General features: G+C 36.4%; 1 protein-coding gene across 21 annotated transcripts in view; it reads right to left on the bottom strand.

Annotated features, from left to right (window-relative positions):
• The window catches only part of Nrx-1 (Neurexin 1), a 91,067-nt gene that overhangs the window by 48,772 nt on the left and 29,975 nt on the right, over positions 1–12,320 (bottom strand). For 15 of the 21 annotated variants that reach the window (XM_073962885.1, XM_073962890.1, XM_073962891.1 and 12 more), the window contains exons 3-10: positions 6,306–6,927; positions 5,881–6,068; positions 5,664–5,822; positions 4,975–5,127; positions 4,801–4,917; positions 4,345–4,729; positions 3,906–4,276; positions 3,699–3,819 (exon numbers count right to left, since the gene is read on the bottom strand). In XM_073962885.1, coding sequence (XP_073818986.1) covers positions 3,699–3,819; positions 3,906–4,276; positions 4,345–4,729; positions 4,801–4,917; positions 4,975–5,127; positions 5,664–5,822; positions 5,881–6,068; positions 6,306–6,927 — 2,116 coding nt within the window. The remainder of the gene's footprint in view (positions 1–3,698; positions 3,820–3,905; positions 4,277–4,344; positions 4,730–4,800; positions 4,918–4,974; positions 5,128–5,663; positions 5,823–5,880; positions 6,069–6,305; positions 6,928–12,320) is intronic. The other 6 variants (XM_073962895.1, XM_073962894.1, XM_073962903.1 and 3 more) reach the window with 1 other exon arrangement.

Genomic DNA, 12,320 nt, shown 5'->3' with positions numbered 1-12,320 from the left:
GTCATGTTTTTGTTAGAAGAGAGAAAAAAAGTGGAACATAAAAATCGATGTGTACTTTTTTACTTCAATCGGTTTTTATTCAAATCGGTTAGCAAATCAAATGTTACAAAAAATGGAGCACAACATCAAGATGTTTTTTTTTTAGTTTCTTGGAGGATTGGAAAACTTACGAGGAGTTAGTTGTTAGTTAAAAATATAATGAAAAAATTCAAAACCATACAACAAATTTCAAACAAACAAACGAACAAACAAACAAATGGATTGTCGAAATCAAACAAAACATGTTTAGAAGAAGAAGAATTTGTAGAAAACACTTGTCAATAAGAATACAAAATGTAGGTAATTTCCGATTTCAATGCCTTTTTTAGTGTGTTTATTTTTGTTTTTTTTTAGTTTTAATGGAATAATGTGTTGCAAATGGAGAGGGGTTTCGGGGAGGAGCTTTTTCTTAGTTGGCTAGCAAGAAACATCTAGGGGTGAGGGCGGGTTAACATAAGCGCCAACAACAATTAAGATACAGCAAGGTCAATGGCCGACAACATTTGTTTGGGGGTAAGGATTTCGTTTCATAATTATTAAAAGCGTTTTGGAAGGACTAGGGAGTGGCGCACGTTTTGCTTGGTGATTGGTTGACTGACTGACATGTAAAACATCTCCAATTGTACTTGTCATTGAGTTGTTGTTGTATTTTGATGTTCTTGGACAAGGAGTTATGTGACTCACAATTGTTAAGGAAACAAGTTACAAAACAGGATTCAAACAAACAAAAAGAAAAAAATGTAACAATTTCAAAACATCAGTTTAATGTTAGAAATGAAAAAAAAGTTGTTGTTTTCTTCTTCATCGAATCAAAAATATGTCATATTCAAATGTCAATGCAACACACATTTACATGTTGGATAACTTTCAAATTATATAATTGTTAGTTTTTTGTCTGTATGTGGTTGTTGTTGGACTATAATTTTGTTTCTTTTTGGTGTTTTTCTGTTTCTTGTTCTGCGAGCGAGCGGCGTATATTTCGTTCTGTTTCAAAAACTACTTGGATGGGACAATGAAAGAGAAGTTTAGCTGACTTGTTTCGAAAAAATCACAGTTTAAAATAGCTCTTGACTGTTGTTTGTTGATACACAAAAGAAAAACATTATTTGTACAGAACAATACTGAAACTTAAAATGAAAAATTTCAACTTAAATCGATAATGTATTAAGAAAAAAATGTTCTCAAAAATTAAATTAAAAGCATTATAGACAAAAATTAATAATAACTCAAAATCAAATCATATAAAAAATAGTTTCTATGTATATATATACATTCATAATCAATTGACACTGTTCAATTACATGGAATTTATAACTCGCCATTAGTTTGAGTAGATGATTGAGTTCCTAGGCGATTAAGTTCCTTAGCAATGCAATTTCTGGCATATTCCTTCTTTTTTATGTAATACTTTATTGCTGACAAATGTTCTGCCTGCGACATGATAAGCATTTATTGCATCACACCTACTTGGTGCATCATCCAGTCTTCCCCTCGAATGGCATAAATTACCACCAAACTTTAATAGAATGTTAATTAGAGAAATATGCTAATAAGGCGCGAACTGCATCAGTTGACCTCCTTGTAAGTGAAACAATCCTAATTTATGAATGTTAATGCAAGTTTGGCACATTTTCTTTTCCAACTACGTTTTTTTTTTGTGTTTGGAGGACATGAGTGTGACTGGATTCAATTACAGCAGCCCAACCATTTCGTGTTAGATGCCCATTTTGCATTATTTTAATGTGAAACTATTTTCATATTTTGCATTTACAGGTAAAACTTGTTTTAATTTAGATGTTGCTTGTCGTTTTTCCAGCTCCAAAACCAGTGCAGATGTAGAAAATTTATGAGTTATTAGAACGCACCTAACTTGCAGTCTGTGCGTGTCAGTGGCAAAGTGCCACATAAATCAACAGGATGATGGAAGTCATTTGAGTAGGGTTGGGAAGCAGAGAGAAATAGAATGAACGAGCTAATATAACACTTGTACAGGTGTTAGTTGTTGTGATTTGCATGCTTTCTAATGTGTCTCCACACAATGTCCTTGAAGAGGAAATTGCACGTCCCCCACAAAAATTTAGAAACAATGTAAATGTGAATGGAGCAATGAAATAATATTTGAGCTAATTTTGTCTGGGGTATCCGAATACAACAAAAAAACGGTATTCAACTTTTTAAGGACTTTCAACATTTTTGCTAATATGTCTTTGAAACTCTGTCATTATTCCCACTGCTAACGAAGATATAATTATCTAATTATATAGTTAAAAATGAGCGATGGATGGAGATCTTAATAGTAGGCCCAACCTATTATTAGATGTATTTATAATGTAAAAGTATTTCTTATACGAATGTTAGGTCGCACAGTGGTTCAGAAATCGATTTTCCTGACCAAACCCCAAATTATTTGTCGTCACCGATTGTTACTTTCTATATGGGATTCGATAGTAAATATATTGAAAATAAGGAAAGCAAAAACATTTCGTCAAAATATTATTAGGTGTGGGCGTGCTCATAAAGACGACAATTGTTTCCCGGTTTTCGAAAATACTTCATTTTGGCAAATTTCTCGAGAAAGAAGTAGCTTTTTCTCGAAAACTATAACGGATGTTGGGTTTTAACAAATACCGTAGCACTTACAAAAATTAAGCTATTTTTCATCTTCAGGTACTTATTTTTAGTGAAATTCAAACTGTGGTGTACAAGAACTTTTAGTGAACAGCATGACACAAAGTTTCGCTTTCGTACCGAACGTTTAAACCTTTTTTTTAAATTTATTCAAATTACATGGGTAAAAATATGGCAAGACATCTTTGACCCTTAAAAATTGTCATTTATTTGTTCCCATCCCCTTTTCATTCAATACTTCAAACTAATTGTTATCCATTAAAATGCTGCTTGTGTTGAACAGTGTAAATCTTTAGAATATATATATATACACACAATACATACATATATACCAATACTGTAATATATATAGATATAGACAGAAAGAGTTTTAAGTATGTATTATGACTGCACATTAATAATAGTAGTAAACAAATTTGTTGTTCTTTTTGTTTCTTTTTTTTTTTGCTGATTTGAAGTAACAAAAGTTTCTTCTTTTTGTAATATTCGACAAGTAGGTGATTGGTTAGTTACAATTAATTTACTTATTCTGGCAAAACTGACAAAGACAAAGAAAAAAAAATGAAATTTGTCTCTTGTTTTTGTTGTTTTTGTTTTAGTGGTGTTGTAACGGTTTCTTTTTACAAAATCAAAGATATTTTTTTGGTTATTTACACGAAAGAATTTGCTAATGTCCACACAATGAAAATAACAACACGAAGGACTTCCACAAAAGTTAATCCATATATGGATAAAACATAACGGTAAACTGCATATTGAGATTTGTTTTTGTTAACAAAAAGGAAACCTGATATTTACATGGATGGTGGATACGTTGTACGAAAAGAAAAGGCGCAAGCAGTAACCCTAACTAATTGTTCTTTTTTTCTTTGATTGGGATGCGCAATGGGTGGTCAATTTGTTTTTCTTTTTTTTCATAAGAAGGAGGATTCTCTTCTTGTTTTTTGGATTTTGATATGAAAAAATTTAGATTTAAAAAAACGACACGGCACGACACGTAGTAGGGCAATAAAAGTGCTGGTGATACATACATAACATACCCCTGACAGGGGGAGCCCCGTCAACTTGTAGACGCAGATTTGAGGCACGCCTCGAGAAACGTATTGTGTGCCAGTTGTTGTCATTTAAAACAGATTGCCCGGCCAAAAGGTTCTAAAGGAGAAAGGGGGTAAAAAGAGAAAAAGCAACAACAAATCAACTGAAATCCTGACTTTCTATAGTTTATTGGAATTGCCTACCTTTTCACGATCACTGAGTCTTACACTGGCACGTATACGTCCCGCAACCAAAGCTATCTCCAGACGGTCTGGCGAGTTTGATTCAGCACTGGTCATTAACAGAAGACCAGTGGGTCTGCTCGTTTTGAAGCGCAGCAATAACTCTTCTGTTTGAGTCTTGGTACCCTGGCCATTGCCCAGCCAAACGGTCATGTGCTGGGTACCGTTGAACACCAAAGTGGCCGATTCACGTCCGCATGTTGGTCCATAATACAGGGTTGATGTACAATCGCAAATGGGCCTATTCCAACCTTCAACACATGTTCCACCATTCAAACAGGGATTACCGGCGCAAACATTTGCTTGGACGTGGCAGGAAGGCTTAACAGAGGCTATATATTCAATAAGTCATTACATGTGTTCCCAATATTAAAATCCTCTTGTGTGTGTTTTCATTTACCTGAATCCTGTAAGCGGGCATAGGCCGCTATGTCAATCTGTTTCGAACTCAATACCAAATCTCGCAGACAGCCGACGAAACCTTGACGCAATGTTGCCGTCCAAATAGTTGGCGGCCAATTGGCATTGTTATAAGAGGGTCCAGTACCGCCCACATACATATGGCCATCCAATTCCAAAATAGTGCCCTCACCCGGTGTACGGAAATCATTCCAAACCCCGTCGACACTAACTTTAGCATCACGACCATTGCGTCTCAGAGTGAAGTCATGCCAATCGCCATCATCTACTCGGCGGCGGGAGCCACGAACCTTGACAGCTCCAGATCCCAAATCCAGATGAATATAAATGTGGCCGTTTAGCAATTCAATGGCAAAGAGGACAGGCTAGAATTACAGATTTTTAGGCATTAAAAAAAGGACACATTTCCCATTTGGTGGCACGGGCATACACTTACATTTTTCGATCGTGGTTGTTTAGATCCCGTGGCCAAAATAATCAAGCCGTTTGGTTCTTTGGTGCGGAATTTAAACGAAATTGAACTTTGTTTACCAGTTTCCCATGGCGGTAAGACCTAAGAGAAAAAGATTAGGCAAAATAATTCGTCAAAATACAATTTGTCCATACTTACCAAATGAGATTCCCGCGTTGTAAAGGTTACCGGATCTTGAGGATCACCAACTGGGCATTGATATTCAACATTACCAGCAACCTGTATAAGTTTTGAGCCACTCTTTGCCAAATCGATAAGATTCAAGAGCAATGTATCCGCTGAGAATTCAACCTGTAAGTCAAAGTAAATGGAAAATGGGAAAGGTATCGGGAATAAAGCAAGAGATATTTGTTATGCTTCTAAAAATATCTATATAGTAGCCAGTGCCCATCTCTTTATATTTGTAATTTCCTTATATTTATTTTATATTTATAAATGTTAATAAATAAATAAAAAATATTTAAATCACAACATTAATAAATTATTTTGTAAATAATGGTTTTATTTTTCAACTATTTTTTCTGTCCATTGTCTTAGTGATAAATAATGAAGTGCCCGAACATTTCCGGGAGTTGTGACAATCTCGTTCCATTGAACATTCCAGTTCACTATCTCGTTCAATGGACTCCGGTAGCTTGTATAAAAAACTGCTTAAACTTAATTTCACACGTTGGTTTGTATGGCGTTACTCATACGCTTTTGAACGAGGACAATAAACGATAAACGAGTTTGCCCAACTCTAACGTCAATGAATTCGGACCCAAATCTCAATATCATTTTGGGACAGTAGCGACAATCATAAGTTACTAACCCACAACCACACATACCTTTCTCAAACAACCAACGAAATTATTATGAACTCGGGCGCCCAATAATGCTCTTGGATTGACCGCACCTCCAACATAGACTCTTGATGATGAGAGCATTGTAAATTTTCCAGCAATGTGCGAATGATCCGTATAGACATCATCGACCACGGTAACGAGCTGGGGATTTAATTAACAAATAATTCTCTAAAATTCTCAAAGTGTTTCCCAAACTTACCCGGCAGAAACTGGTAATCGATGAAATTTCCTGTATGCGACGATGCACCGTCACCTTGTGCCACTGATGATCATCGAAGCGTATTTTGGATGGTTTTATGTGCATTTCCTGCTTGCCATTGGCCAGGCCCATGGTCAGAGATACCCCACCATCACGCAAAGCCAAATTTAAGTAATCAGTGCCGTGTCCTGTTCGTGAATTATTCAGCAATGAAGCAATTAAAATGCCATAACAGCAACAGCGTAAATTGGAAGCAAACAAATAAAGAAACACACGAAACATATTTGTTAGACATTACTTATTATAATTACATTTGACCTTTAGTTCGCAACAAAACACTTTGGGTGGTACTAGCTGAACTTTTTGGGGGTGCTGTGGAGCACCCAAAGAAAGAAAACACTGGCATGTATTATTTTTCAACTTACCCGTATAAAATAGTAAACCATTTGGTTGTCTTGTACGAAAATATAATGTAATGGCATCCTGGGCACTGACAATAGGTTCAGCACCCGTCTGGCCGAGATCATATGAAAGGAACTGTGTACCGCGAAAAGTCGCCTCCGATGGGGCCTTTTCTTTTTCACAATATTGTCCATCGTATTCTAAATTTCTGCACTCGCAGATGGGGCCGGAATCGGTTGATATGCAAATGCCACCGTGTTGACACGGGTCATGACGTTCACAGGCATCTGTAACATTACTACCGCGCAAGTTACGCGTCACCTTCTCCTTGGGCATTTCACTGTGATCGCATGGCCCATCGCCACACTTAATGTCGCGTGGCTGTTTCATTTCTTGTCGCCGTGTCTGACCACCCGGCTGATCGGCATAGACAAGATTTCTAATGGAACCACGAAAGCGAGGTTCAAATATGACACTGGGCAAGGCCAGCAGAGCCAATTTTGTGCTATACCAGTTAGGCATGCCACCCACATAGACATCGGAGTTGGTGGCAAATTTGCCAAACTGAAATTCCTTGCCTTTGGTGGTACGACTCTGCGAGACGCCATCAACAATCAGCGAAGTCTGTTCATCGTTGCGTATAACCTGAAAGTAAATGGAAGTATTGTTTTATTTAATGACAAAATAATTGTGTTGTTTGGGTATTATTGTCAAACAAATAATCCTTAATGACATAGTGGAAAGATAAATAAATCAATACATTTTTCCAAATCGAAGCTGATATGATTAATTCATATACGAAGAAAACAATTATTTCCGATATCTTTTAAATAACTTTATAATAATAATAATATAATTGTTCCACAACATCCCATAGGGACAAGGGAGACTTCTCTCATATCAATGACTGCACCCCGATTCATGTTAGCTCAATGATATGGGACCTACAGTTTATCGCAGAGTCCGAACGGCGTGTCTAAGACACCACTTTTGTAGAGAAGTTTTCCATGGCTGAAATACTCAGGAAATGTCGCCAACATTACTGAGGGGTATTTTGCCACCGTTGAAAAGTGTTTTGATGTTGCCTGGCCGGGGAATCGAACCCACGACCTTATGTGTGCAAGGCGGGTGTGCGCCACGGTGGTGCAATGGTATGCACCACCTTAACTTTAAGTAACGATATAGGGAGTGAAACGTGGCGAATCAAAAATATGTATGTAATATTGAGCAATATTTTTACGGATTTTTGGTGCAAACGAAGGTTAGAGAATGCACGTCTCAAGTCGGACATACATTTGACGGCCCTAACTACACATGATCATCCTTAAACGTACGCAAATAAAGATTTTTAGAAAATATTTTTTATAATACTTCATATTATATGGAGAGACGTTTTGTGAGTCATTTTGATTTACATTTGCGTCTCTCCATAAAAAGTTAAATCCACAATAAAACGTGACCCAATTGGGAGTTCTTTGACAATTTTGGGAATATTCGTGGGGTTAAAGTACCTAAAAGATGCTACAAGTTTATGCAATTTAGTTGAATTTTTACTCGAAATCGAAAAAAAATTAAATTTGGCTAAGCAAAAACTGGCAGCATGTTTGTTGCTTTAGCTTATGTCTTAATTTTGAGATTTCAGCAATTTTTCGTATTATTTTTATTAACTTTGAATGTGGAACAATTATTGGATATTCGCTTCTTTGCTAGTTTTACTATTGTTAAAAAAGTGTCGAGTGCTTCCGGGCGTATGCTCTATATTTGGTTAGAATATACTGATTATCATACGCAACCCCTATCTCGCCTACATGGGGCTATTGGATGTCGTTAAAGTTCCTTTACGTTAAAAATTCTTCAAGTTTTACCATTTTTACCATGATTAACTCGGACAGCGTTCCTTAACCTCAAAAAGTAGTAAAACTGGAAACAATTTTTAAGAGAGTGAGAGAGGAGAGAGAACCAAAATGGCTTTATCTTTTACTACTTTCTGCTCGACAAATTTCGTTGTGGAAAAAGTGGAAATCTGTCAAACTGCTGATTTGACATTTATATGACAATTAAGGCAAAAGGAAAAAGAAAACTACGCGTTTTGTCAAAGCAACGCCTTAAGCTATATTTTATAAATTAAATTTATAAAATATATTGTAAATAAATAAATAAAATAAAGTAATAAAAAATTAAACCAGTGAAATACAAAAATAAAAAACAGTGAAATTTATTTTGTTTGTTATTTTTTTAAGTTTCTTTACTTTTGTGCAAGACTTGTTACGTGAGAGCAATTTTCACAGCTTTCTGAGAGAAGAGAGAACTTCTCTCTTTTGCTACTTTTACTATTAAAAAAGTAAAGGAACGAATCTTAAATTAGGCAACCGCAAACCAGATTGTTGTATTAGTCAAAAGTCATTTATCCATTGTTTTAGACGTCCTATGGATTTGAGGAATACATATCAGTAATTTCAGTAAGCAAAGGTAGTGCGAAAGGAAAAAATAAAATATAGGAAATGAGAAACGTGAGACTCAGCAATTTTAGATTTTTAAGGTTAACAAGTGAGCAAAGGCTATAGTAGGGGCGGGGCCGGCTATGTAATACCCTACACTTCTAACCATTTATTTTAGGGAATATTATCCGACTATTACTAAATTCAATATGCTTCTTCCTCTCTGGGACCCGCGTAGGCCACACAAATTTCGTGACGGCCGATAAAAATTGCGACATGTAGCGTAATTACAGAAAAATATGGAAAATTGGATGGGTGCATTACGGACTATTGTGATATCTCCCTTGTTTGACCACCTTCCGATATTTTTATACCCTACTAGAAGCCGAGATATTCACAAAAGAATACAACTTTGAATTTTTCTCCACATGAATTTTTCTCTATTCCAACCCTTGAATATTATCCGACTATCTCCAACAGGCTTCTTTCTCTGCGGCACTAGCATCAACTACCAACATTTCGCGAAGATTCGATCAAAATTGCGAACTATAGCTTGATTAAAATAATGGAAAAATAGAATTCATTACCGTCTTTTGCGATATCTTTTGACCACCTACGCCAACCTAGTTTGCATCAATGTAAAGGAGAACTTTTCTTCTTCCTTTGACGAGTATTCCTTTAGGGATACCCAACTGAAAGCGGAGTTATTCACATATGAATAAAACTTTGAATTTTCTCCACATAAATTGTTTACCTATTCCGACCCCCTGAAAATTACCTGAGCTTCACCATAATCAATAGGATTCTTCCTCTGTGAGACTCCCGTCAACGTCCAAAATTTCGTGATTATCCGATCGAAATTAAGACATGATTACAAAAAAATGAAAAATGGGATGTATTACCGACTATTGCAATATCTCCGTTATTTGGCTACCTACGCCAACCTACTTCGCATCATTATACCCTCAGCATTTATGCTAACGAGGGTATATACACTTTCATACGGGCAAAATGTGCCTCATCGAAATAATGGTTTTAGGCCCCCAAGTATGTTTGGACGAAATCCGTTTCAGACAATTTGGTGTTGATTTGTCCATGTCCATCCGTCCTTCTGTCTGGCTGGCTGGAGCGCACGATAACTCTCGAATGGATCAACCGATTCGGTCCAAAATTTGGCTTTTTGGCCAGACTTAGTTTAAGTTCGGTCCACTCCTTCCGGTACCTCCCCCACAAAAATTCGGAAAATTTGTGCGCACGATAACTCTTGAAGGAAGTAACCGATTTGATCCATACTTTGCACATCGTGAAATTTCTACCAGACTTAGATGAGGTTCCAGTAAGGACTCAATCGGTCCACTCCTTCGGGTACCTCCCACACAAAATTTCGGATAAGTTCAGATTAGGACCTGCTCTCGAATCGCTTTGATTTTTGTTGTAGCAACTTGTGTTCACTGCCCCTCATACGTCGCTATACGTTTCATCAGGGGCAAGTCCATACTTCCTGAGAAAATAGCCTGAAACGTGCAAAAAAAAACCCTATTACACCGTGTGTAGTGGTTGGAGCCCAAGATAACTCTCGAACGGATCTGCCGATTCGGTCCAAAATGTGGCCTTCGTAATACTTTGTCCAAACATAGTTTAAATTCGAAGATAAACCATATCAGTCCACTCCTTCAGGTACCTCCCCCCCACAAAATTTCAAAAATGTTCAGAAAAATTGTGAGTACGATAAATCTTAAAGGGAGTGACCGATGTAATCCCTACTATGCACATCCTAATACGAGTATATCTACCAGATCAGGTTCAAATATGGACTATATTTGTCTACTTCTTCTGGTACCTCTCACACAAAATTTCGGATAAGTTTACTTTAAGACCTGTTCACTTTGATTTTTGAGGGGCAGGTCCATATGTTTTGGGAAAACAGCCCGAAAGGTGTAAAAAAACCCCTATGTCACCATATGTGGCGGTCGGAGAGCACGATAACTCTTGAACTGTTCACCCGATTTCATGGGGCAATACGGGTCCACAACTTCCGGTAAATCTCCCCAATATTTAAAAAATGTCACTAAAATGCTAGGACGATGTCACTTGAATGGGGCAACCAATTTGGTCCAAACTTTGGATCTCCTAATATGTTGTCAAAATTTTTATCCGAACTAGCTGTAATTTGAGATTTGAGGTCCTTTGGGGGTCACAGCACTTCTTCACCAAAAACTGTCAACATAGGTCAATGTTTTGGTATAGCCCCGGTCTTAGCTACATTATTTGACGGAACTACCCCTAATTTGCAGTTACAAAACTTTTCCACCAAACTTAGTTTAAGTTCGACGATAGGCCACATCTGTCCACACCTTAGGGTTCCTCCTCCTCTAAAAGTTAAAAATGTTTCTGTAAAATGATCGGGTTCGAACATCGACTATATCGCCCCACTCCTTCGGGTACCTCCTTTGGCGGTGCATTTTTTCGGAGGGCAAGGCCATACTTGCTGAGATAATGCCCTAAAAGCTCCAATAAACCCTGACTGCACCAACTAAAATAGCAAATTCTCACAGGAAGTTTCTGATTGGTACAAACTTTACACATTGTATTATTTCATCCAGTCAGGTAGGAATATGGACTATATCGGTCCCGTCCTTCGAGTACCTCCCAACTTTTTCAAAAATTATTCCAAACTTAGTTTAATGTAATTTAATATTTCTTGTTCTCTATAAATCAGAAGTTTGCTTAATAAAAATTTTTTGTATATTTTATAATATTGCCCCACATTACGTTACCTACAGATGTTACGTATTTTGAAGCAAACTCGGCATAATTACTATGTTTGTTTCTATTTCTGATAAGATGCTGAGGGTATATCTCCGTAAGTACAGTTGACTGATACTTTCTTACTTGTTTCTAACAAAAAAACTAGACATAACATGTCCCAACTATCCCATACCAAAGTAAGTTCCAAGGTAAATTTATAGAAGGTATGTACAAATTTACAAAACCAACATTGTTGGTATTGAAAATTAATTGTCAAAGAAAATATTGAATAATAGGATCGTTCCAAAAATTTTCTCAGGAAAAAAATAAATACATTTCGAAAATCCTCCAAAATAGAACACATTTGAATGACAATGTAAATATAAAGCATTCAGAACTGCCGTATGTAATTTTTATTACACGTTTAGGAAGAAAAACAGTATTTTATGGTAGCAAATTTCGAAGTTTCAAATTTCATGAGTAGACCCTATTACATTTTGAAAACTAAATTTACAAAAAAAGTAAGAATACAGCTGATTGTCACTTCTACTTTGTATAAATGTACCTTGGTAAGTTCGAAACATTGATGGAAACTCTGCCAGAAAATTTACAATCTGTTTGTTTATGTTTGATATACAAACGAAGGCTATTGATTTTCATGACATTTTTGGTTTTCGTAAACCTCACCCCTCTCATCAGCAAACTAACAAATACCGTAAAAAGTTGCCTAATATATTTCTACATATATATATATATATATACATATGATTAACCAGCTCGCTATTATTTGATTGAAATCTGTCCAGCTGTTTATTCCAACACACAAATTTTGTAAATAATATATTATTACCC

This window comes from Musca autumnalis, unplaced genomic scaffold, assembly GCF_047663935.1.
Source record: "Musca autumnalis isolate F117 unplaced genomic scaffold, ASM4766393v1 scaffold_1, whole genome shotgun sequence".
NCBI classification, from domain to species: Eukaryota; Metazoa; Arthropoda; class Insecta; order Diptera; family Muscidae; genus Musca; species Musca autumnalis.
Note: the sequence above shows the minus strand (reverse complement) of the source record. Positions and strands in the feature narration are given on the sequence as shown.